The sequence below is a fragment of the Entelurus aequoreus genome, linkage group LG23 (genome assembly GCF_033978785.1).
Source record: "Entelurus aequoreus isolate RoL-2023_Sb linkage group LG23, RoL_Eaeq_v1.1, whole genome shotgun sequence".
Taxonomy (NCBI): Eukaryota; Metazoa; Chordata; class Actinopteri; order Syngnathiformes; family Syngnathidae; genus Entelurus; species Entelurus aequoreus.
This window is the reverse complement of record NC_084753.1, coordinates 13516907-13543231: the sequence shown is the minus strand read 5'-3', so window position 1 is coordinate 13543231 and position 26325 is coordinate 13516907. Positions and strand designations below refer to the sequence as shown.

The window sequence follows — 26325 nt, the reverse complement described above, 5'->3', positions numbered from 1 at the left end:
CTCCCGCGCATGCGCCGTTTGAGTCACGTGACCAGAGGTCAGCTGATCCTCGCACGACCGAAGAGTCCGACAAGATCATCTCAACCCTGTGCTTGTAATCGCTCACTAACAACATTTTATGACTGCATTTACGAATTTTATAGGAAAAGAAAACATAATCCGCGTCAAAGACATCATCGCTGGACCGCAGTCAAGATGTCTGGGAAAGAAAGGATCGACATATTCCCCTCCAGGATGTAAGCTTGTGTTTGCTAACACCATTTTAGCATTTAACGACACGTATTATTACTAAAGTTGCCATATTCACCTATCCATTATTTACACTCTGTTGATATTAATGTGATTGCATTTAGATTAAATTCCGTGCTAGAGATTAAAAAGCGGAAGAGTCGTTGTCATGTGACGTTCTTTTAAGCTAACACTACTTTGGCACATCAAATTGTGCTATATTCCAGTGTTTTTCAACCTTTTTTGCGTCGAAAAAATCCGGAGTCACACCCCCAGCAGTAATCATTAAAAAACGAAACTCAGTTAATAGTAAAAAGTCGTTGTCACAATTGTTGGATATGAATTTAAACCATAACCAAGCATGCATCACTATAGCTCTTGTCTCAAAGTAGGTGTACTGTCACCACCTGTCACATCACCCCCTGACTTATTTGGAGTTTTTTGCTGTTTTCCTGTGTGTAGTGTTTTAGATCTTGTCTTGCGCTCCTCTTTTGGTGGCTTTTTCTCTTTTTTTTGGTATTTTCCTTTAGCAGTTTCATGTCTTCCTTTGAGCGATATATCCCGCATCTACTTTGTTTTAGCAATCAAGAATATTTCAGTTGTTTTTATCCTTCTTTGTGGGGACATTGTTGATTGACATGTCATGTTTGGGTGTACTTTGTGGACGCCGTCTTTGCTCCACAGTAAGTCTTTGCTGTCGTCCAGTATTTTGTTTTTGTTTACTTTGTAGCCAGTAACAACTGTGTCCGCATCACTCAATTTACTTCATGAGCTTAATGAGTTTTTGTGGCCACTCGATGTTGCCAAAACACTGATTATCATTCCACTTCAATTCAAAACAGCCTAAGTCCATTCCAGACGGTAAATAATAAATAGGTTAGTGGTTTTCATACCGAGTAATTTCCCTTAATCAAGCCTTTTCTAACATTCCACACAAAATAAGTATGAATGATTCGTGCAGATATTGTATCGGAAGTTAACAAGTTGTATACAGTCGATGACAACATGGCCAAAATGATGAATATCTCGTTCTTCGAACTTGATATTAGATTTATTTTAAATCACATTCTTGTTGATTAATTTAGTTATGAGACTGCTTGTGCGGGTTATGAATTAATGGGGGGATTAAGTATTTGAACTGTGCGAGCAACGTGTGTTGTTTTGTAGGGCTCAGACCATCATGAAGGCTCGTTTGAAAGGAGCACAGACAGGCCGCAACCTGCTCAGGAAGAAGTCGGATGCCCTTTCCATGCGATTCCGTCAAATCCTCCGCAAGATTATCGAGGTCAGTTGTCGCCTTTGTTCTTTTTGTGTGCAAACCATCCCAATCAGACGAGTATTTGTTTCTTCAGACCAAGACCAAAATGGGAGAGGTGATGAGAGAGGCGGCCTTCTCTTTGGCCGAAGCCAAATTTGCAGCTGGTGACTTCAGGTAACTTGAGGTTATAAGGTGATTGAGACTTTTATTAGTAGGTTGCACAGTGAAGTACATATTCCGTACAATTGACCACTAAATGGTAACACCCGAATAAGTTTTTCAACTTGTTTAAGTCGGGGTCCACTTAAATTGATTCATGATACAGATATATACTATCATATATACTATCATCATAATACAGTCATCACACAAGATAATCACATTGAATTATTTACATTATTTACAATCAGGGGTGTGGAGGGAGGGGGGGGGATATGGACATCAAGTAGTGGACATAGAGAGAGAGAGAGAGAGAGAGAGAGATCAGAAGGCATAAGAAAAAGAAAAAGTATCTGCATTTGATTGTTTACATTTGATTATTAGCAATCCGGGGAGGGTGTTAGTTTAGGGTTGTAGCTGCCTGGAGGTGAACTTTTATTGCGGTTTTGAAGGAGGATAGAGATGCCCTTTCTTTTATACCTGTTGGGAGCGCATTCCACATTGATGTGGCATAGAAAGAGAATGAGTTAAGACCTTATTGACATTATTGAAAGTGACGTGTGCGATTTTGTTCAGCACGACTGTCATCCAGAATGTCAATAAAGCTCAGGTGAAGGTCCGAGCCAAAAGAGACAACGTGGCAGGTTGGTTACAAAACCTCCTTCTTCACTTTTTACCTTCGGTGATGAGTGACGGAGACAAAATATGACGTTTTTTTTGCGCTCTCAGGTGTAATTCTTCCCGTTTTTGAGCACTACCAAGAAGGCGGGGACAGTAAGTAAAAGCGATTTGGATGTTGTGTTTAAAGTGGTGACTATAAGCTCTGTGTTGTGTTTGTCAGGCTATGAGCTGACTGGCCTGGCCAGGGGTGGCGAGCAGCTGTCCAGGTTGAAGAGGAACTATGCCAGAGCTGTGGAGCTGCTGGTGGAGTTGGCCTCCCTACAGGTAGGGGGCGCTCATCTAAAATTACACACACAATTTTTTTCTTTTCATAATACATGTTTAGGATAATACTCAAGTAATGCAAGTATTATAGCAAAACAATGCAGCTGTGATAGGGTCAAGCGGTACAAAATGGATGGATGGAATTTGCAAATGCGCATCTCAGATCTGTGTTTGTGTGTAAAAAAAAAAAAAAAATCGCCCACCATTTAAATAGGAAGCTACCTTTCGCCTCCTTACCCACTTACACTCCGATTTTATTTTTTGAATAAAAACTTTAACACGAAATCACAACACAGACACACAGTTTTATACACATCGCAACACAGACATATTGTTTTTACACACGCTCGCACAAATTGTAGCACACACTTTTTATGATTTTTTTTTCCATACAAATCTAAACAGACACACAGATCACACCATGGACAGAGGGATTGTTTTACACATACACAATTTGCAGATGTTTTTCTTTTTACTCACACACACACACATTTTTTTTTCTTCACACAAATCTAAACACAGACACACAGATCGCAACCTGGACACTGATATCGCAATACAGACACATATTTACACACACGCAAATTTTTTTACACACAAAAACAGATTGTTGTTACACACACACATCAAAGACAAATTGCAACAGACACACACATACACAGATTGTTTTACACACACATTGCTACACGGATACACAAATTGCAACACGGACACATTTTTGTATATACCAAAATCTAAACAGACCCAGATTGCAACACAGATACACAGATTTTTTTTTCCCACACTAATGTAAACACACACACACTGCAACACAGTTACACAAATTGCAACACGGACAAACAGTTATTTTAGCACTCAAATCTAAACACAGACCCAGATTATAACAGAAACACGGATGTATTTTTTTTTTTTTTTACACAAAAATCTAAACAGACCCAGATTGCAACACAGATACACAGATTTTTTTTTTCCACACTAATGTAAACACACACATACACAGATTGTTTTTACACACACACACACTGCAACACAGTTACACAAATTGCAACACGGACAAACAGTTATTTTAGCACTCAAATCTAAACACAGACCCAGATTATAACAGAAACACGGATGTATTTTTTTTTTTTTTTACACAAAAATCTAAAACACACACACACATCGCATGACAGGCACAGATTGCAACATGGACACAGATTGTTTTTACACACACAACGCAATGCAGACACATATTTACACGCACACACACGCCAATTGCAACACACATTTTCTTTTTTACACACATCTAAAACACACACAGATTGTTTTTACAAACACATACACTTACACACATTTGTTGTTTATTTTTACACCCAAATCTAAACAGACCCAGATTGCAACGTGGACACAGATTGTTTTACACACACTCACAAATCGCAACAAAAACACAAATTAACACGCATACAAAGATTGAGGCACGCATTTGCGAGTAGTCTTTGCTACAATAGTCCTTCCATTTAAATTTCTCAACATGAGCTAGAAATGTAATTTTAAATTTGGGTGAATGTGTGACCGAGCTACAGGTGAAGTTAGCCTCCTTTCAGAGAGGGGGTGCCGTTTCCTAGAAATGACTGATTCATAAGCTATTGATCCCACTGGGAAACACTGTAGGAAAGCTTGCTGACCACAGATATCTGAATATTTTCATCCCCGTGTTTATCCCCAGACATCATTTGTCACTCTCGATGAGGCCATAAAGATCACCAACCGCCGCGTGAACGCGATTGAGCACGGTAAATATCACACACTTCATCACAAATTTGTAGGCATGTCTAAAGTAAAGATGTCTGCGACTTTTTAGTAATCATCCCCCGCATCGATCGAACCCTGACTTACATCGTCACCGAGCTGGACGAGAGGGAACGAGAGGAGTTCTACAGGCAAGCCTGACAAAATGTGATGGGAATTGGTCGAGTGCGATCTTCTGAGTTTGGTGTCTCCTGCCTCAGGCTGAAGAAGATCCAGGAGAAGAAGAAGCAGCTGCGAGAAAGGACAGAGAAAGAGATTGCCGCTCGCCTGGCCAAGCTCGGCCCCATCGCCGAACCCGCCAACATGATGACGGAGGAGACGGATGAAGACATGCTCTTTGAGTGACCCCTGTCACCATGGCAACCCTTACATCTATTTATTCCGCGCGTCTCGGCCCGCGTTTATGTGCTCTCGTGAAGGTGTGTCGTGATGTGGTGTCCATGTTTCTTTGTACAGAACTGAGGTGTCGCTGCGCCCAAATAAGGATGCATAAATATAACATGGAGATTGTGATTGTTGCATGCTGTAAATCTGAAAATAATGGTTGGAATAGTCTAAAGTGTGTGGGATTGTTACCTCACTGACAAGATGTTTACCCCCCAAGCCCTTGCTGTTAAACATTTCACCATTCACTCATAAATAAAAAGCCGTACTCAAAATTCAAACATTACTTGATATTCTTGCTAAGTCAGCACATTCACCCCTTCTCAGAACACGCAGGTGCATCCTGGGAGACATTTAACACTTATTACTGTATTTTCCGGACTATAAGTCGCTACTTTTTTTTCCTACGCTTTGAACTGGTGCGGCCGATTTATGGATTTTTCTTCGCTAACGGCCATGATTTTTTGTATACAACAAATAATTATCGCAGAACACCGACAAACACACTACAAAAGGTATTATTGTTCGTGCTATGGCGCCATCTTTTGGACGAGTTTACTAACTGCTGGTGCCACCTGTTTCGTTCCTTGAACCGGAAGTATATCCCGTTTCGTCTATAGCGATTCTTCATTCATCACTCCAATCGATGTAAGTTTTACAATACAACTAAAACAATTCATACTTCCTAAATCGTCCCATGTGTGATGTCTGTAGGAGCGTTTTCATGCATATTTTTATGCGCTTTTGTAATCAATCGTCGTTGGAATTAGCAAATATGCTAACACGTTTACAAGTGTGTTAGTATTATTAATTTACAATGGCATTCTTTTTGTATTGTTTCAGTTTCGTAAATCCACCAAAACGTCACCTTTTTGAGTCCGTTTAGCTGATTGGAGAGCTAGCTTGTGCAGCTAGTGGGTCAAGGACTTCTGTTTTATTTGATCAGCCGTTTTAGTGCCGTTTGGAAACAATTAGGGTAAAAATAAATATTTACAAAATATTGTGTACCTGTTTATATCTGCGGCTTATGGTCCGGTGTAAAAATATTTTTTTCTTCTAAAATTTGGTGGGTGCGGCTTGAATACTAGTGCGCTTTATAGTCCGGAAAATACAGTAGTTAACTATGAATTAAATTAGGCACATTAATATGATATACTGTTTAATGGTTATAGACACATATTGTTTGAGGCTTGTCAACACAGCACGGATTACACAAACACAAAATAATACTGACCATGGTAAGAAATAACTGCAGCTTTCACTATTATTGCTCATTTTGGGGACAAACAATTTAGGAGTAAAATATTGTCTAAAAAAAATCTGTATTTACAATCATAAATATTAAGAATAATAGGATAGGCATAATTCTATTTGTCTCATAAAATGACTCACCAGGACAAAGCAGGAAAAACAGACATAAAAGAGATGAGAAGAAACGTAAGAAAACCTGAGTCCATCATGTTCACCTCCTCCACAAACGAGGAAAATGTGCAAATTTACCAGCGAGTGTTCTTCCCAGCTTAGCACAGCCAGGAAGTGGGCACCCACTGAGGCTCAGTGTCCAGCTTCTCGATCAGCCTCCGCAGCTCCAGGAAAGCTTCGTTTGGCTCCGTGTTCACGACGGTGGCATCGAAGAGCGGGCCGAAACTCTGCTCCATCTCGCGGGCTTTCTCCGTGACCTCCTTGAGCTCCTCGGGCTGCACAGGAACACCAAATAGGACGACGTGTGGACATGCACGATGCAACGAGGGGGACGTACCTTGGCTGATTTTCCCTCAGTGGCCAGCAGGGTGCGCAGTCGTTCCTGAGAAGGAGGCGCGATGAAGATGACGAAGGGTTTAAGGTTGGAGGACCTCAGCAACCTCAGCGACTGTCAAAAGGAAATAACGTTTAATGACAAAAGAAATGTCAACAATTAAAGAGAAATAAATCAACATTTGTTATTCACTTGATTTTTATGAATCCAAGCAAAAATTGGGAAACCATCTTCATAACTTTTTAAAACTTTTACATTTAGTGATATCAATCCATCCATCCATCCATTTTCTACCGCTTGTCCCTTTCACATTATATTGTATTTTTAAACTGCATTTGTTTGCTTTCCTTTGCTTTTTTGGTTTTATTATTTTATTAGCTTTTCAATACAATGTTGTTATTTTTTTACTCAAAGAGTAAGCGCTCTATGTTACAATGCATTATTATTGTTGATATGTGTGACATCAGCAAATCTTGTGAGACGTCATCTCAGGATTATGGAGAAAAATGTGTCTTTTTATGCAATCAAACTATTTGGGGAAAAAAAAGTTTTGGTTGCAAATCTTTTCCTTGGTTACAACGCAACTTCAATATTGTGGGCGGGGGCCTTTTCGTATTTTCCCTCCAAATGTGTAGAGAGGGGTCAACAATTACGCCCTTATGGTCATGTGAGACTGACCAATAAAAAGGCTTCTAACATATTGTTCAGCAGAGGCGCCGCCAATTTAAGTTGGGTTAAGATTTTGAAACTGAGTCGTAAACCAAAAAAAAAAAGTTTTATAACCCCCAAAAATATTTGCAACTAAAAAATTTTTTGTAACCCAAAAAATGATTTGCAACCTAATTTTCATATTTATTTTGAGTTTGAGTTTATTTCGAACATGCAAGCATACAACATAATACATCACAATTTCCAGTTTCTCTTTTCAACATGTTCGAAAAGGAGTAGGAAGAAGCAGAGCTCATTTAATCCTACCCCTTTTCTTTACATAACAGTTGCTAAAACTTTTTGTTCACTTCCTGTTCACAATTTATTCACAATAAACTCCATAAGTAATCACAATAAAAATAAATAAATAAATAATAGTAATAATTTAATAATAATAATTGGTGAAGTATCTTATCATATCTTATCATATGAGATAAGTAAGATTACTTTAAGAGTGAAAGAATGGATGGATGAAATAAATTGAGAATGTTTGTCATGGTTTTTCTTCTTTGTACTTTGTAAACACTTTAAGTTTGAAGAGTTTCTTGAAGTGGATCATATTAGTACATTGTTTGATTGCTTTGCTTAATCTATTCCATAATTTAATTCCGCATACTGATATACTGAAGGTCTTAAGTGTTGTACGTGCGTACAAATGTTTGAAATTACGTTTTTCTCTAAGATTATATTTCTCCTCTTTTTTTTGAGAAGAATGGTTGTATATTCTTGGGTAGCAGGTTATAGTTTGCTTTGTGCATAATTTTAGCTGTTTGCAAATTCACTATGTCATGGAATTTCAGTATTTTTGATTCAATAAATAAAGGGTTTGTATGTTCTCTATATCCAACATTATGTATTATTCTACCTGATCTTTTTTGTAACACCATTAGTGAGTGAAGTGTACTTTTGTAGTTATTTCCCCATATTTCTACACAGTAGCTCAGATATGGTAACACTAGCGAGCAGTAAAGAATATGAAGTGATTTTTGGTCTAGAACATGTTTTGCTTTATTCATTATTGATGTGTTTCTTGCAACTTTATGTTGTATATTTTTTACGTGAGATTTCCAGTTCAATTTATCATCAATCATTATACCTAGAAATTTAGTTTCATTTACTCTTTCAACTTCTATTCCGTCTATTTGTATTTGTGTTTGACCTTCTCTTCTGCTGTTACCAAATAGCATTATTTTAGTTTTACTGAGTTTCAACGATAGTCTGTTTTTGTCAAACCATCTTTTTAATTTGTTAATTTCTTCCGTTATTATTTGTATTATCTTCCGTGTGTTCTCTCCTGAACAAAACGCTGTTGTATCATCCGCAAATAATACTAACTTTAAATCTTTTGTAACTTTACAAATGTCATTTATATAGAGATTGAATAATTTTGGTCCTAGTATTGATCCCTGAGGTACACCACAGGATATATTTAGCGTTGTAGACGTGTGTTCACCTAGCTTCACGTATTGTTTCCTGTTCGTTAGATAACTTCTTATCCAGTTTAAGACTAACCCTCTGATGCCATATCGTTCTAGTTTTTTGATTAAAATATTGTGATTAATTGTGTCAAATGCTTTAGTTAGATCCATAAAAACCGCTGCCGCACATTTTTTACTATCTATTGCATTGGTAATTTCTTCTGTAATTTCAATTAAAGCCATTGAAGTTGAAACATTAGCTCTGTATCCATATTGGTTCTCTTCGAGTATTCTATTTTTATTTATGAAACTCTCTAGTCTGTTATTGAACAGTTTTTCAATGATTTTAGAAAATTGTGGAAGTAAAGAAACAGGTCTATAATTTGTAAATTGATGTTTGTCTCCAGTCTTATAAATTGGTGCAACTTTAGCTATTTTCATTTTGTTTGGAAATGTACCTGTTTGAAATGATAGGTTACTAATATACATTAATGGTCCTGAGATCTCTTCAATAACCTTTTTTATCGTTTCCATATCAATTCTGTTACAATTCTGTTCATTTTCAATATTTTTGGGGATTGCAAAAAAACAGCTCTGATGCATTTTATAATAAATATAATTTATAATAATATATATATATATATATAATATAATAATATATTAATATTATTAATATTATTAATATTAATAATAATATATATATAATATAATAATAAATAAATATAATAATAAAAAAGAAAACTGGTTTTGTTTAATAAAATGCTAACTAAACAAAAAATAAATAAAATATATATATTTTTTTTAAACGATTAAGATTAGCTACAAATAAGAATCACGATTAATTTGAAAATCAATGTTTTTGATACTCCCAGTAGTGAGGCGAGCATTGAATCCTACCCTGGTGTGTAGGCAGAGCACACAGATGCGTCCCGAGTTGACCACATGTCGCACGGAGTCTGTGCTGGTTCCATACAAGTTCTTCTCGTACTCCCCGGACTCGATGAACTTCCCCGCGGCCAAGTCGGCTTCAAACCCGGTTCTGCTCACAAAGTGGTACTCACGCCCATTTCGCTCATGTAGTCTCGGGCTCCTGGTTGTGTCTGCGATAGTGAAACAATAACATTTCAAAGTCACGGCCCGTCTTGTCAAGTTTTTTCTTCGGAAGTGACCTACGTGGGACGGCGACTGCAAACTTGTCCGGCTCGACGGAGAGAAGCCTCCGACGCAGCTCGTCGTGGCCGCTGTTTGTAGGACCGATCAGAGCGACGGGGCGTTTGCGGTTGGCAGGCTGGTGATAGAGCGACATCTCTTCATAGGTCAGGAGGTCATCGGCATCTGAGGAGACAAATGGGAGGGGCTCAAACATCAAACATAATTTTCAACAAGATGATTTTCTCTACGCTTAAAATGGTCCCTCTAATAATGATTTCATCGTTGTGGATCAAAAATTATGTCTGCAGGTAAAATTCCCCCACAATAGACATAGTAGTGATTTGAAGCTTGTTTCCTAGCGAGTTTCAGCACAGAACGCCCACTTCTAGCTCTAAAATGCATCAGCCTGCTGAGGTCGCCTACAGAAGACTGGAAGTAATTTTTTATGGTTTAGTTTGTGTCTTCATACTGAATGATGTTATTTTCAAATGTGTCTGCCAGATGCATTGTTGCAGGTTGTAACGACTAGGGTTGCAAAGGGGTGGAAAGTTTCCGGTAAATTTCTGGAAATTTACCACGGAAAGTTAAGCTCGGGAAGTTTGGAAATTTTCACAATTTTTTGATTATTCAAAGTTGGACACCGTCCATCTTATTCTGTACAATAAGATGAGAAGCTTGTAAAACACTAATGCAATGCCACACACAGATATAAATAGTCAGCTAAACAATTGGAGTAGTCTTTAAAAATATTTTACTGATGGACAAATGAATAGAAATAAGCTATATGAATAAATGAACACTCAATCAGCATGCTAAATCAAACTATAACCTACATTTTTGTATGACAACAGAATGACTAGCAGAACAGAAGGCAGAGGAAACTACACGTTTTGATTTAGTATTTGCTAGTTGAACTTTACAGATCACAAAAAAGGTAAATTCGGATCGCTAACGTTGTTAGCATAAATGAATGGGATTTAACATAGAGAAAATTAGCATCACGGCTAACAGAGAACATTTTTTGGTTCATTATGAGACTGTGGTGGTACTAGCTAGCTAGAGGTATTGGCCCCAAAATCATTTAACAAGTACAGGAACAGCTAGCTAGCTTGAGTGGAAGTCTGCTGTAGTAGTCTACAGTCATACAGTAACAAGCAATTACACCTCTATTCAACTTAAATACCATAGATCAAATATATTTACCCCAGTAATATCATCAAAACTTACTTGACTGGATGAAGTCCTTGGGCTCAAATACTAGTGTGGCCTCAATAGCCCTGCTGTAGTGTGTAGCATGCTAGGAATTATCTGTGCATGTGATGGAAGAATGCACTGCACATGTGATGGAGGAATGCACAGTGGAGGGTTGAAATTCAAATGAATTTGCATTAAATCAGGTTGTTTTAGCTAATAATCATGCGGCAAGATCTAGCATGTTGCATTCAATTTTTATTCCCATTAATTTCCCATTAATTCCCGTTCATTCCCATGGAAAGTTTCCAACTTTGAATATTCCCTACGACACAACTAAAGAAAGTCAGCCTGCGTGCATTTCCAAATGGTGGCAATATGAGGGAAGTGTGGACCTCTCCACTCAAAATGGGACAGAGAAAGTGGGAGGAGTGTAATTTTCAGCAATCATTTTGAAGATCTGGACTTCCAAGAAGAAGGGCTCTTGTCGGAGTTTGGATGGCAAAAATGTAAAAGACTTAAACCAATTGAGACCTTGAAAATCAGGATCACCCAAAAGGGTACGGAAAAACCGATAAAGAAGAGAAGACCCGGTGCTAGAGATTGACCTATTTATTATTTCGACTGCTTTTTTTTTACTACAACATAACTACATCAGCAGATACAATATATACAAGTAACAGGGTTTCCCCTAATCTAATTGAATGTGGCGCGCCGCCACTGCATTATTACCGCCGCACCTTAAAATATGTTTTTTTACTTGAAAACAAAATTAAAGTAACATGTAGCACCCAGAAGAAATCACAACGTCTGATGCTATATTTAACTTTTATTACCAATCTTATGATAACAGACAGCACAATTCCAACAGTGCAAACACTTTTGTCTCGTGAGTTTGCGCATCCATTTACATGGTCGCAAACACAACACTTCCTCATACTCCGCCAATCACCTTTTAGGCACAGATGGTGTGTTTGCGACCATGTAAAGAACTGATATCAAATCCAAACCACACAAACAAAAAACATGAACATTAGCTGGTCGTTACAGTATGAATTGATATATATATAGCCTAATATTTGCACACTATTGACAAGTGATGTAACGAAAACTTGACCACTGAAAAAAAGACTTGGATCACTGAAACGCACGCCATTATCTGGAGCGTTGTCAACATGTTTGCAACGTGGATGTAATTTTTATATATATTGCAGATATACCCGCGGACAGCCATCTACAAATTGCGCAAATATTAAGAGGACAGTGGCGGCTTTTAAGAAAAGAAAGTCCAACCTGAGCAACAGCGCCAAGCAAGTGTGACGTCATGCTCGCTTTAGCCTCTTTAGTCAGGGACATCAAGGGACTAAAGTAGAGTCTCTAAACACAAGTACATTTTATAATAACACCAGAAGAAGATTACATTTCTTGCTAGTTGTTTTTAATTAAAAAAAAAAAAAAAGTAATTAAAAGTCTGGAAACACTTGAAAAAATCTAGAAAAGCAGCAACAATTAAAAACATGGCAAAACGATAAAAAAATATGTGTTAATACTAATTCATAATAATATATTTGTTTTAAATGTATACATTTGAGCCTTTTTAAAGAACATTATGCAAATTACTTGACGCCACGCCCCCACCACTACAGGTATCTTGGCAGTTTAGGGGAAACCTTGATTATGATACCAGCATTAAAAAAATAGTAGTAATTGCACCAGCCTTTTTGCCAGAGCCCTTAAAAAAAAAAGATTTAATAATAAAGAATACGCTCATTGTCAACAATTCTCCCCAAAATATTTTTTGATTTCTGACATTTGAGTTCTTGTGAGAATTCCTCATTGGTCTGGTCACCTGCGACAATCATGTGGCCACGGCCCCCTTTTCCCTCTTTCTAATGCAGTTTTGATCTACATTAAGTGTCCTCTTTTTGCCGGGAAATCCAGTTTTTGTCCTTCTTTCCTGGTGTCTGCCTGGTCCATTTTTGTTGTTTTCACAACTGCATCGACCGAGTCGCTCGACAAGCCTCTATCCGCAAAACTCGGAGCGTGGGCCCATTAAAGGAGCGCGCAGAGTTTCATGTTCCGCGATTCAATCAAATAATGTGACACGGATGGAAGGACATGAAGACGACAAAAAAGTGTAAATATCTTGACGAATAAGAGATTATTATGTAAGTAAAGAAGAGCAGGCAGCAGCTCACACATTCTTATAGTTTAATTCAATCCTTAAACTGCTATAAAATTGTAAAAAAAAAATTGTATATGTCGAGTTTTTGTGATGGAGAAAAATGCCATATTTTTAAAAATGTTCCCAGGAGATTTCCCATTTTTGTAATGCAAACGTCGATGCTACGCTTGGACACACGTAATAAAGGTGTTTTTTGCTGCTAAATTTAACACAACAATAGCGTCACATAAAACATTATGTTGCTACTGGTCCCACGTTTCCTCAATGTTTTTTGTTTTTTTCAAACAGCTTAAAGCATACTTGCCAACCTTGAGACCTCCGAATTCGGGAGATGGATAACTACTCAAGTTATGGAAAAAAATGCCAACATGGCACTGCCATATTTATTATTGAAGTCACAAAGTGCATTATTTTTTTTAACATGTCTCAAAACAGCAGCTTGGAATTTGGGACATGGGCATGAGGAGGTTGAGGTGGGCGGGGGTGAGGGGGAGGGGGGGGGTGTATATTGTAGCGTCCCGGAAGAGTTAGTGCTGCAATGGGTTCTGGGTATTTGTTCTGTTGTGTTATGTTGTGTTACGGTGCGGATGTTCTCCCGAAATGTGTTTGTCATTATTGTTTGGTGTGGGTTCACAGTGTGGCGCATATTTGTAACAGTGTTAAAGTTGTTTATACGGCCACCCTCAGTGTGACCTGTATGGCTGTTGATCAAGTATGCTTGCATTCAATAATGTGTGTGTAAAAGCCGCATATATAATGTGACTGAGCCGGCACTTGGTTGGTATGGAGGAAAGCCGACGTGACGACATGTTGTAGAGGACGCTAAATGCAGTGCCTGTAAGGCACGCCCACAATATTGTTGTCCGGGTGGAAATCGGGAGAAATTCGGGAGAATGGTTTCCCCGGGAGATTTTCGGGAGGGGCACTGAAATTCGGGAGTCTCCCGGGAAAATCGGGAGGGTTGGCAAGTATGGCTTAAAGCCTCATCCAGCTGTTTATTGACGTATATTATTCATGTTGCTCTACTGCAAATGAATATCGGCTCTAAATATCGGTTTTCAACCTCCTTGACTACTAATGATGAGTATCGGTTCTGAAAAAAACATATTTGTCGATCTCTATTAAAACCGGGAGAAAAACAAAGTAAGCTGTTTTGCATCCTCTTCTACTAATATTTTCCTCATGATGCTTGAGGGAAATGCTGACAGAGCCTGAAGAAACATGGAGTGATGTACACCCCAGTAAGTACTTTTGTTTTTTTGTCTGTGTGCAATATATTAATATTTATTGGGCTTTTTTTGGTTGTGTAATACTTTTGTAGCTGCTTGTAGAAGTGACAGCTGGTTGCATCAGCCCTGTGCTCTTTTAATCTCTTTTATGCCTTTTGTGTTCTTTTAAGGGGAACTGCACTTTATTTTATTTTGCCTATTGTTCACAATCATTATCACAGACAAGAAGATAAAAGTTTTTGTTTTTTTTGCTTTCCAATATATAAAAATCGGCTCGTTTTAGGTAGCTAACAATGCAGCTAATGGGAGCAATCAATTCTACAGCTATATCACTTTAAAAATGCATTCAAAAACTGTCAACAATACTTAATTTACGTTTCGTAACCTGTATAATAAACAAGCTGTAGCAACATTGTTATTGTGAGAGCGAACACCGAGGAACTCTTTTTCTAGCGTAGTAGTAACACATCGACGTGCTAAGGTATTAGCTGTAAAAGCTAACTTCTACGAAAGCACGAAACACGTTTAAATTTGTTAATGTAACATATTATGGTAAGAGTCATTCAAATAACTATAACATGTAGAACATGCTATACGTTTACCAAACAATCTGTCACTCCTAATCGCTAAATCCCATGAAATCTTATACGTCTCCTCTCTTACGTGAATGAGCTAAATAATATTATTTGATATTTTACGGTAATGTGTTAATAATTTCACACATAAGTCGCTCCTGAGTATAAGTCGCACCCCTGGCCAAACTATAAAAAAAACTGCGACTTATAGTCCGAAAAATACGGTACTTGGTTAATGTTCAAGTCACAAAATGTGAATGGATTATTGTTGCCGCTTTTTGGATGGTTATTTATCAGATTTTATTGGCGAAATAGTGGCGCTCCCATTGGCTCCGCTGTAAGCGGACTTTTATTTAATATTGAGAATGCATTAAAAAAAATCATGTCTTTCATAATGATTGTGAACGAAAAAAATTCCCCTTTACGTTTCCCTGTTGTTTTACCTTATTTTTTTGTGGATTTTTTGTGGGATAAATAAAGTCTATCCTACCATAAGTATGCCTTATTTTGCCTGGAATTAAACAAGAAAGTGTGTAAATTGATTTAATGCACACATCTTTTCATGAAAGATGCTGCATTTTGTGGAGAGGTGTGGCCAAAAACATCTGCTTTGCACCCACAGCATACAAGTACACCAAGCGGCTCCGGGCGCATGTGTTTTGTGTTTGTGTGCACCACATGACAAAACAGTGCCCTCCAAGCCATTTAGGCACCTGCTGGGCACCTTTTGGTGGCTCCTCTGATCCTGTCTATGAACACAACACTAATCTGAGCCAGGAGAAGACGAGGTCATGTCAGCGGCAGCGAGTAGTAGCTTGGGAAGCATCAACGTCTGCAGACCGACAAAAGCAGCTCAGCCAATGAGGAGACTTACGGAGAGGAAGGGAGGGAGCAAGATGTTCGGGACAGTAAATCAATGGATAAAAGAAGTCTTCCTACCAGCGTTTTTGCTCAGAGTAGATGCACTTTTCTTCTTCTGTTTCTTGCCTTTCTTCACATACCAGCGTTTACCTAGAAAAAAAAATGGTTTGGTCACGAGTGAGGTTATTTGGTAAAATCTCATCTTGTTGATTTGTAACACCATCTTCTTACCTTGCTGCTCTTGATTCTTGTCGGGTATCGTTTTCTTCAAGGTCTCCCTCTGTTGCTGGAAGTTCTTCCCTGAGTAATACAATCAATTGCTCATTTATTGGGCAGCACTCCAGCCAAGAAAGGAATCAATTAATCAAGTGACTGAACAACGTGTACCAATATAATCCTTTTAAATGTGCATTGTGTTTCCTATTGTGTCCCTCTCAGTTTTGCCTAAATTGGCCCACTTTCCATTTCCACAGATTAACCTCTTTTTCTAGCAAACCCAACAGGCTTTGGTCAAAGAGTAATCTTAATTCTCAGGTGTTTGTTTTAATCTACTGGATGTGCCAGCTGGGTGTGGCCTTCCTGCTGGGGTGGAAGCATACGTGCTAATTTAGTAGCCTGACACTAAGTGCCGTACGGATTTCCCCCATCACTAGGGATGGATATCGTTTATATTTATTTTAATTAATTAATTCGTAAAATGTTTATTTTATTTATTTATTCATTTTTTATCGTTTATTTTAAACACAACAAGCAACAATACTCTCCATCTCTATACAATTTAAACAAAATAGATAAAAAAGAAAATAACATGGGTTGTGTCGGAAAAGGAGCAGAATGGAGCAATATCTTATGTCTCAGATACTGTAATCTATTCTTTATCAACAACATATGATGACCATATGTAACAATATTTATTTGGTATGTATATGTATTTTTTAACCGACACCAGTACCAAATTGGTACCCGTGCATAAACGGTGCCAAAACCTGTACTTAAATTTTTTTTTACACATGCAAATATTTGTGAAAAGAAAAACCTAATGCCTTTTTATTTATATAGAATTAAGTGAGATTCAAATAAAATTATTCAGTGATATAACTCACATAACTACATGATACATAAAAAATAAAATACAACAAATTGTCATAATTATTTCAGCAATACAGAATGTGCAAAAAAAAACGTAATTAAGTTGTGTAATGTTCGATGCTCAAAATTACGGATGTTTCTGAGAGCAATCTCATTTCCCATAACCGCTGCTGTTGGTGCGTTAAGGTCGGCAAATACAGTTAAAAAAAGAACGTTAGATTCTGTGTGGTTCTGTCGGGGTGCTACGTTACTTACAAGAATGTTACATGCACAATTTCACGCCAAGCACTTGTTGCAGGTGGATGAGTCTGCTTTTACTTAGCACCGGAATAAGGCACTGATAGCTTCTTCCTTTTTTGGTCCAGTTACTACCGTGTAAATCAGCACCGGTTCCATTATGGAACTGGGATTCGGTGCCCATCCCTACCAATCACTCATCAAATAATGTTCACGTACAGTGGAACCTTGATTTACAAACCCTTCTATTTATAAATTTTTTGCTACACAAACTTTTAGATCGAGCCATTTATGCCTGCCTGTGCAAACCATGTCTCTGCATACAAACGCTTCATTTATTCATTTTGTGTCCTGCCTGCAGACAAAAAGCAAGGCCCAGCATTTTTTTTGGGGGGGGGGGGGGAGCCTTCCACGTCACTTGCAGCGCAGTACACTACTAGTCACTTGTCAGCATTTGAGCTTTTTTTAATGTTTTTTCATCTCTTTACAAGTTTTGTCCATTTAGCTAACTCAAATAAAAATAAAAACACATGGACATTGATTTATTGACTGTCGGCCCATTTATTGACTATTGCATGTGTTTATTTTTATGTCCACATGGTAAAATGGGTACGTCACTTTGTGTGTCACATGGGTATTGATTCTATTAAACAAATTAGAACGGTATGGAATCAGGGGAGTGTCTTACAAGTGGGTGAAAACTGCAACAGGAAAGAAGCAGGGAATAGCTGTGGACAAAAAAAAAGACTATTTGCGAGGAGTACATCAATGGCGCTCCCAAGTACGAAGAATTGATGAAGCAAGCTTTGTACCACAGCAAGTTTTAATTGTGACGAGACCGGACTTTTTTGTCTGTTCCTTTCTCGTCAGCTCCTACATTGCCAATTGTAATGTAAGTGGGCTTTACATTTTAAATGTTTATTATAGTAGCAAGATGGTTGCTAAAGTTTAATTTTTTTTTGTGATTTCTGATCGTTTGTGAGGACACCAAAGGAAAATGTTTGCGCACGTTGGCAGAGCAGCGCATACAGAGGACAGCAGCTTGTTGTTTTTGTTATGTTTGTTGGCCCTTAACATGCATAAAGACTGTTCTAAGTGTACAAACCTATACTGAAAATGGCTTTTTGTCAAGGCGAGAACCCATTATCCATTAATACATTGTTTCTTACGAAGAAGCTTGTTTCACTATACAAACTTTTGGATTTACGAACCCTGTTCACAAACATATTTTTAGGATATTCAAACAGTGTTTGTAAACAATACATATTGATGAACAGGCCTGGTCTAATGCCTACCTGGAATGAGCCCAGCCAGTAACTGGTTTTCCTCATCTCCGTCCCTGTATGCCTGCCACCAGTTGGGATCATCCTGGCTGATGACGTGGAGAATATCTCCTTTCTGGAAGGACAGGCCCAGCTCCCGACACGGCACGAAAGGGTCGTCGGAGGGGTCGTAGTCGAAGTAAGCTCGTACGTGCATCTGTGATCGGGGGGAGATAAGGGAAGGGAGCCTTACACCGTGATGGCTGCCGTCGCATGCGTGCGTGCAGACGGGCCACACACGTCCGCTTTAGGGACTTACCACAGTCTGTCTGTGCGGGGCAGGTTTCGTCTGAGAGCTCGGGATGAGGAGGAAAGTCAAAGTGCCGTGCATTTGTTGCTGATGGAAAAGACGAGAAGGAACGTCAGATGGGCACTGTGAATTATAGTCTTGACTGCGCTTTTCATGTTTGTTTATTTCCCTGACATGTTTTGCAATCAGGCAAAATGCGACAAACACGGAGGGAGAGGGTCCTGCAAGCCACACAGAGTGCCTTGTGACAGGTAAATATGTGTGTAGGCCTGTATCGATGACACATTCTGCTGGACGATATATTGTCCCACAAATTATTGCCAATAAGGAATAATACTGTCAGCATTATTTTAAGAAAAAATTAAGCACTAATGTAATCATATAATACTAAAAATGCAAGTTGCCCTTTAAACCGCAATAAACATATTTCTTATTCAAACTTTTTAGGGCCCGAGCAACGGAGCAAGAACAATACAAGGCACGGCAAGAGCCATATTGAAATTGCTGTGTTTATTATTATTATTATTATTGATATAATTATTAAATGCATTTTGATGCCTTTTTGAGGTCCTTAACATGTACAAAAAGTCCCCAAATTTTCCAGGCGCCTCAGGTTCGGCGTTACAATTTTATAATTTGGGGGTCCCAAAAAAATATTTAAAAAAATAGCTTTGTAGCGCAACTTTTATTTAATATTGTAATTGGAAGGTCAATAACTTTAAGTTCTCTTAAATAAGTAAACAACAAACCAAAAATAGACTATCAATCTCTGTTAGCAAAAAATGCACTTCAATAAATATTGAACATCTCAGAGTGCATTTTTTTCTGGATGAGGTGGTTTGTTTTGTTGTCTATTTCTGTTGCTATCACCTTCCAACAAATTCGGCATACTGGCTTGTTTGTCCGTGTTGATGTGCTCATATTCCCACACTTGGCTTAGTGTTCATCATTTTTCCTCCTAATTTTCTCACTAGCCACTCGCGAGGCTCTTGGTTTGTGCATCCTGTGTGTGTGGAAGCTAGCTGTCCCGCCTCCACCAACTGAGAGAAAGATTGTGTAGGACTGACAAGACGGTTAACTACATTCCTTTAATTCTACGATTGAATTAACACGCTCGGGTGTTGACAGCGATGCGCAGAGTGAACCCTCTTGCACCCGGTTTGAAAGCGAGACACGAAGAAAATAAAAACACATGGACATTGATTTATTGACTGTCGACCCATTTATTGACTATTGCATGTGTTTATTTTTATGTCCACATGGTAAAATGGGTACGTCACTTTGTGTGTCACATGGGTATTGATTCTATTAAACAAATTAGAACGGTATGGAATCAGGGGAGTGTCTTACAAGTGGGTGAAAACTTATTTGACGGACAGGTGTCAGTTTGTGAAGTTAAATGACAGTTGCTCTTCATATTCCATATGGTATTCCGCAGGGATCAGTTTTGGGTCCAAAGTTTTAATTTGATATATTAATGATCTGTGTAATGTCTGAAAATGCTCAAAGCTGTTCTTATTTGCAGAGGATACAAATATTTTTTTTTCTGATAGTAACTTGAATAGACTTATTGATACAATCACTTTAGAAATGATGAAAATGCAAACATGGTTCAAAAGCAACAGGTTGTCTCTAAATTTAAGTAAAACAAATATATTTCTATTTGGAAATAAGAAGATAAATACACAAATAAAAATGATGATTGAAGGGATTAACATTGAGCGAGTTGAGCAAAATAAATTCCTCGGTGCAATAATTGATGAAATTTAAATTGGAAAGCACATATTAAATATATTCATTTGAAATTATGAAGAAGCATTGGACTGCTGGCAAAAGCACGACAGGAGCTAGATGGAAAATCCCTCTAGCAACTCTACTATTCACTCATTTATCCTTACTTAAGTTACTGTGCAGAAGTTTGGGGAAATAATTATAAAACCAACATACATCTCTTAACAATCTTACAAAAACGGGCACTTAAAATTATCCATAATGTGGGGTTCAAGGAGCACACAAATAGCTTATTTTAAAGGTCAAAACTGTTAACATTTCCTGATTTAGTAGAATATTTGACAGGGCTTATCATGTTTAAAGTAAGAAGTTATCAATTGCCTGCAAACATTCAAAGTTTATTCATAGAAAGAAATGTAGGGTATAACCTCAGAGGAACGGCAAAATATAAACACGCTTTACCACTTAGCACAAGGAAAAGTTTTTGTGTCTCAGTCTGTGGGCTGAAAATATGGAACAGCCTGAGTGATGAGCTCAAACACTGTTCAAACATTGAGCATTTTAAGAAATTGTACAAATCTAATATTTTGGTTCAGTATAGTGAGGTCTAGGCTTATTTTGAATATGAGTATGAATTACTTATATGACTTACTTATGATGATATATTGAGAATTGTAAGCACATTGTTCTGGGCAAATTGAGTTATGTTGATCCAGATGATTGTGATAAAATGTGGTTCAGAGGAAACTGGATATTAGTTAAAGTAATTATGTAAAAAAAGGGGGGGATTCAAAAAGTTTATACTTCTTCCCATTACCCTTTTGAGATATGTTTAATTTATTTTAATGTTCTTAATTCAATTTTCTTTTCTTTTTTTTGAAATAATAATATTGTCTTTGAGCACAAGACTGTTCACTGGAGATATGTGATGTAGAGCTGACTATGACATACTCAATACATTATTTCTATTTTTATTTGTTATTTTTTTGTTCGCACCATAGTGATGTTTGTTTGGATCGCTACAATAAAGAGCTTAATCAGGCCTAAATTTGCAGCAGCTCCTAAATTTACTGTGTGATTCAAGCCCGCCATGTTAACATTGTGAGTCATGTTTAACCTTTAGCTTAAATGCTAAAGTTTTTTTTTTTTTAATATTGCTGTAGTTTTCCCACCCCTGGTCTAAAGTGCTATAGTGAGAATGATGTAAAAAATAAAAATAAAAAGTACATGAAAGCAGCCGCTAATGGCAACAAGGATTTGTTTTGTCATTACATTGTAGGATGAAAATAATTTAATTCTTAAAAAAAAAAAGATTTTTTTGTGCACCCCTATTAAATTGTAATGTGTCCTCACCAGTAAGTCGTGAACTTCGTTGACATGCTTCCCGCGAACTGATGTACCATTGATCTCCAGGATCTCATCCCCTTCGTTGAGGAGGCCGCTCTGCTCTGCTGTCCCACCTTTAACCACACGACTCACCACCACGCTGTCCATGTCGTTCCGCACGGTGGCGCCCTGTTGAGACACATGCAGGTGTTAATTTCTTTTTGCATACATGACAAGGGGGTCAAAAGACCACTGCCCACCGTTTTTCTTTTAACTACAATTTTGGAAAAGTTCATTTTTGTGTTTCTTATATTAAAAAGGGTCATATGAATTTTAATCAACATTGAAATACTTCATTATAGTCTATATAACATGTAATGGTAGTGTTTTGTACCAAAAAAATGCCAAAATTTGGCTTTACAGGCCTATCTTTTAGCTTCTTTCTAACAGTTTCTCGAAAACAAGCCGTTTTCGGGGCTGTCTTTTTAAACGTAAATGAAAACCTGTGACTGAAACTGTGAGCCATTTCTGTTGTTTTTGAAATTGCGAGAGGCAGAGAAGTATCATACATTAGAATTATATGTTACTGTTTATTAAAAACGGCTACGATGGATGGATTTTTGGCATCCAACCGTACGGAAGCGAGAGGAAAGCAAATAGAAGAAACTCCAAAACCGAGCCTTGAAATTAAATTAAATATTTGTATCAGGAAAGTAATCAGAAGTCAAGTATACATACTACTTGTTGCTATAATGTCTGCCTCCCTAGTATAATAATAACATAATGGAGATGGGATTTATAGCTCTTTCAAGGGAGCTGGATCGTTAGGAGCCGTTCCTTCTAAAGAGCTGTTCAAAAAGAAAGGATCGTTTTTAAAGTTTTTATAAACTTTTTCTTTTTAAATCAAGGAAACAATCACTGGAATCAGTCATATGATAAGATGTGGACCAAATTACTTTACATTTATACAAATATTACTGTATTGGTGAGAATTCTGAAATACTGGCTATAATTTTATTTTTTTGTTGTGTTTTCATTGTAAAGCGTCATAGCCGCATGCTTTGACAATGACATCAATATTTCCCCTCACCTAAAAAACAACAACTTTGTAATGCAGGAGCATTTTATAATACTGAACAAAATACAAAAATATTGAGTGAGAATAAAAAAGTACAAATAAAACTAGGATGAAAACTAGGACATAATAAAAACAAAATAGTGCAACATTAACTGGTGTGTGTGCACTTAAACTATTTCTAAACAATAAAAGAGGTGAATACAAAAAAAATATGTAAATAAATAAAATAAATTAAAAACAACATTCCATAAATATAGCGCCATATATTTGACAGTGACATCACTATTTTGAATTTTCCCTCACCTAAAAAACTTTGTTAAGCAAAATCATTTTTCCAATACTGAACCGCCCCCAATTTATAAGGCAAAATTAGTAAGTATAAATAAATCGAGAGCAAAAACTAGGACATAATAGAAAACTGGTACCACACTAACTGATGTGTGGGCTTAAACTACTTCAAAATAACGAACCAGGAGGTTAATTAAAAAAAAAGAGGAAAATAAATATATAAAACACTATTAAAAGTAAGAATAATATTCAAGTACATCCAAATGCTGCTACATTTCCTTTGAGTCTGACTGCGTGTGCATAAACAGCGGCTGCCAAACGAGCGGCTCACAACTGCGCATCAATTCTCATCGTTCACATAAAAGAGCTGTTCAAAGGACTCGATTCTTTCGTGAACTTGACATCTCTATAATATAATATGTAGCTTCAGTAATACATTGCTAACATATCATTACAAGTGTCCGGAAAAATACTTTTAAAAAGTAACTGATAATAGTTATTTGTTACTTTATCAAAAAAGTCATTGCATTACTAACGGAATTACTCTTTCATAAATGTAATTAATTAGAACTGAAAGTAATTAATGAGTTACTTAAAAAAAGAACCTCATATCAACAAATATCTGGCATATGCAGTTGAGAGACGTTTTATGAGAACAGACTGTTGTGAGAGGCGATTCTTGTTGCCGAGTGAGGTGTGATGTCAGCAAGAGCGCGCTCAGAGTAGTATTTTAGCTCAGCTGTGTTTGTTAGCTTAGCAGCGGCAGTGTTGGCTGCTCTGTTGAATGTTTTCACTGAATTGTGTTAGCACTAGGGTTGTACGGTATACCGGTACTAATAAAGTATCGCGGAAATGGATGGATGGATGCTAATCAATTGAAATCGGTCCTATACCACCTTTGAAAAGTACTGGTACCGCTCTTTCATCTGAGTGCCGCTTTGCAGCTGTGACTAGAGAGCCGAGGCGCTTGATGTTGAGTGTGTCAAAACGCACACACAAAGTGCATACAAGTAATAACATCTTGGAGAGGAAACAATTTTAAAAAACTACAATTCTACTGGTTCATAAAGAGGGTGCATGAAGCGCAATATGGAGGTATTTGGGCTTCAAAACTAACAATAAAGGTGACGCTTTAAACAGCAAGTACTGTTTTACACCTCCCCTGCTTGTTGGCTTCCTTACCGTAGTCGAGGAGAGCAGGGGAGACCTTTCGCTTCACAATGGGTCCGTAAAGCTCCACTCTTTGGTCGGAATGACGAGGCCCTCGATTAGTAACAACTTGGTCACTTTATTTATAATTTCCACAGGGCACAACCGTACATCCACCATGCTATTGACACTCCTGCACATGCTAGCGCTACCTCTACTAACTTGCCCACTCACTCACTCATCCCACATACTGCCATTCTTAAAAGGGGTACACACACATATGATAATCTCACAACAGTTGCTTTAAAACACGCCTCGCCAAATGTGGCGATTAGTATTAGCACCTTCGCTTCAAACTTTAGTAAACATTTAAATAAAAAGCATTCAGATCTGCACAAGGAGTTATACAGAGTGACAGGTAATAATGTAGTTGTTACACCTGTCCTGCTATTCGGTCGGGTGCAGACTGTAGTCGAGGAGCACAGGGAAGACGTTCCTTTAAGCGGGGGATGCCATTTCAATACCTTTTAATTTATATTTTTACATTTTATTTGTTCTTTGACTGTGAGTGCTTAATGTAGTGTAAGATATTTTGTTAAAATAAAGCCAATATTTACATTTTTCTTAGTTCCCTTTATTTGGAAAAGTATCTAAAAGTATCGATATACATTTTGGTACCGGTACTGGTACTAAATTATTAGTATCGGGACAACCCTAGTAAGCACTAGCTAATAAAGATTGCTTGTGCTTTGATGGAGGTCTTGTCTCTTTGTCCACAAGCTTGTCACTTCAATCATTGATTTGTTGTTCATTATTCCCTCGTAGTAGTAGTAGTAGTAGCAGTAGCTGTGCACAAACAACATGTGTACTTAGTCTACATGTTGTTTTCTGTGTGATGTTGCCTCCACATCTTTAATATGAAGTTTATTTTAGTGTGGTGCTGGTTCATTAGTAAAACATTACTTCCTGCATTGAACCTGCTGAGCTTATGACACCGTCTTGTTGACAAACAAGCACATCAAAAGTAGCGTGACTCGTTAGAAACGCATCACTAACGGCGTTTTAACATATGTAAAAGTAATTGAATTAGATTACTCATTACTAACAAAAGTAACTGAGTTAGTAACATGTAATGCCGATTTTCCTAACAATGATAATTACAAATCATATCAATCTACAGTTATTAGACTTATTGCTTTTTTGTATCCACCATTGCCATAAAAAAGCTCTAAAGGAAACATCTTTCTGTGTATTGCTGGAGGTTGGTTAAACAGTTTGCACAAACAAAGAGACTAAAGAAACGTGGAGCAGGTCCTTTTTACTTCTTTGGATTAGGCTGGAGGTTGATGTACTGACTTGTGCTGGTTAATACAACTAACAACAGAATTGTAGTTATGAATCTCACCGTGGACATATTTTTGTTTGGATTACAAAGGCAACCACGTCAAAAAAAAAAAGGCGGACTCGGGCAGGCGTCTGCCTGAAAACCTCTACAAAGTACAGAGATAAACGCTGACGTTGGAAGTTGACATATGTCAGAATACTGGGAACATCTCAACAACTGATTTGGAACCAAGGCAAAAGGGTTTTATAAATGGCAATACCATACAATAGTTTGAAGTCAAAAGTTCTGCGCTTACACAACAACAGGTAAGAAAAGTGGGTTTGCCATAATATGACCCCAGACATGCATGTTCCTACGGTCAGAGACCTGGGACCTCATGTACAGACACTTGCGTGGCTTTCCTACAAATCCAGAAAATGGCATACGCCAGAAAAAATGTACATGTATGAAAGTGTTTGCACGCACAAATCCAAGTACATTTATTTGTTACATTGCAATCTACTTGGAATCGACCGTAGACATTTGCCGGGTTTGACATGCCCAAACCACGGCCACTTATAAATACGCAAATCATATTGAAAGTAGCCATGTGATGAGAACAGCAAGCTTCTTTCTCCTGCTACAGAAAACAGCACACAGGCTAAAAAAATAATAATTAGTCGGGGGTCAGGAA

The 26325-nt window shown here is 37.6% G+C and overlaps 2 protein-coding genes across 2 annotated transcripts in view; one reads left to right on the top strand and one right to left on the bottom strand.

Moving 5' to 3' along the window:
- The first annotated feature begins 11 nt into the window (after positions 1-11).
- On the top strand, positions 12-5043 carry atp6v1d (ATPase H+ transporting V1 subunit D). The gene is made up of 9 exons (XM_062034663.1): positions 12-236; positions 1396-1513; positions 1581-1660; positions 2222-2289; positions 2375-2419; positions 2487-2590; positions 4296-4362; positions 4431-4509; positions 4579-5043. Exons 1-9 carry the CDS (start codon positions 196-198, stop codon positions 4721-4723), a joined length of 747 nt encoding a protein of 248 aa, XP_061890647.1. The 5' UTR covers positions 12-195; the 3' UTR covers positions 4724-5043.
- pals1b (protein associated with LIN7 1, MAGUK p55 family member b) overlaps positions 1838-26325 on the bottom strand; it is a 43361-nt gene continuing 18873 nt past the window's right edge. The window contains exons 6-14 of the mRNA XM_062034660.1: positions 21820-21981; positions 18745-18822; positions 18459-18642; positions 16069-16137; positions 15916-15987; positions 9818-9979; positions 9542-9744; positions 6522-6632; positions 1838-6459 (exon numbers count right to left, since the gene is read on the bottom strand). Of these exons, the coding sequence (XP_061890644.1) occupies positions 6283-6459; positions 6522-6632; positions 9542-9744; positions 9818-9979; positions 15916-15987; positions 16069-16137; positions 18459-18642; positions 18745-18822; positions 21820-21981 (1218 nt within the window). The 3' untranslated portion in view covers positions 1838-6282. The remainder of the gene's footprint in view (positions 6460-6521; positions 6633-9541; positions 9745-9817; positions 9980-15915; positions 15988-16068; positions 16138-18458; positions 18643-18744; positions 18823-21819; positions 21982-26325) is intronic.

Excerpts from the sequence above, each read along its gene's own strand:
- atp6v1d (XM_062034663.1), top strand. The coding sequence starts at position 196 with ATGTCTGGGAAAGAAAGGATCGACATATTCCCCTCCAGGAT. Across the intron at positions 2,591-4,295 it reads TGGAGTTGGCCTCCCTACAG|ACATCATTTGTCACTCTCGA; the intron begins GTAGGGGGCGCT and ends GTTTATCCCCAG. Across the intron at positions 4,510-4,578 it reads GAACGAGAGGAGTTCTACAG|GCTGAAGAAGATCCAGGAGA; the intron begins GCAAGCCTGACA and ends CTCCTGCCTCAG.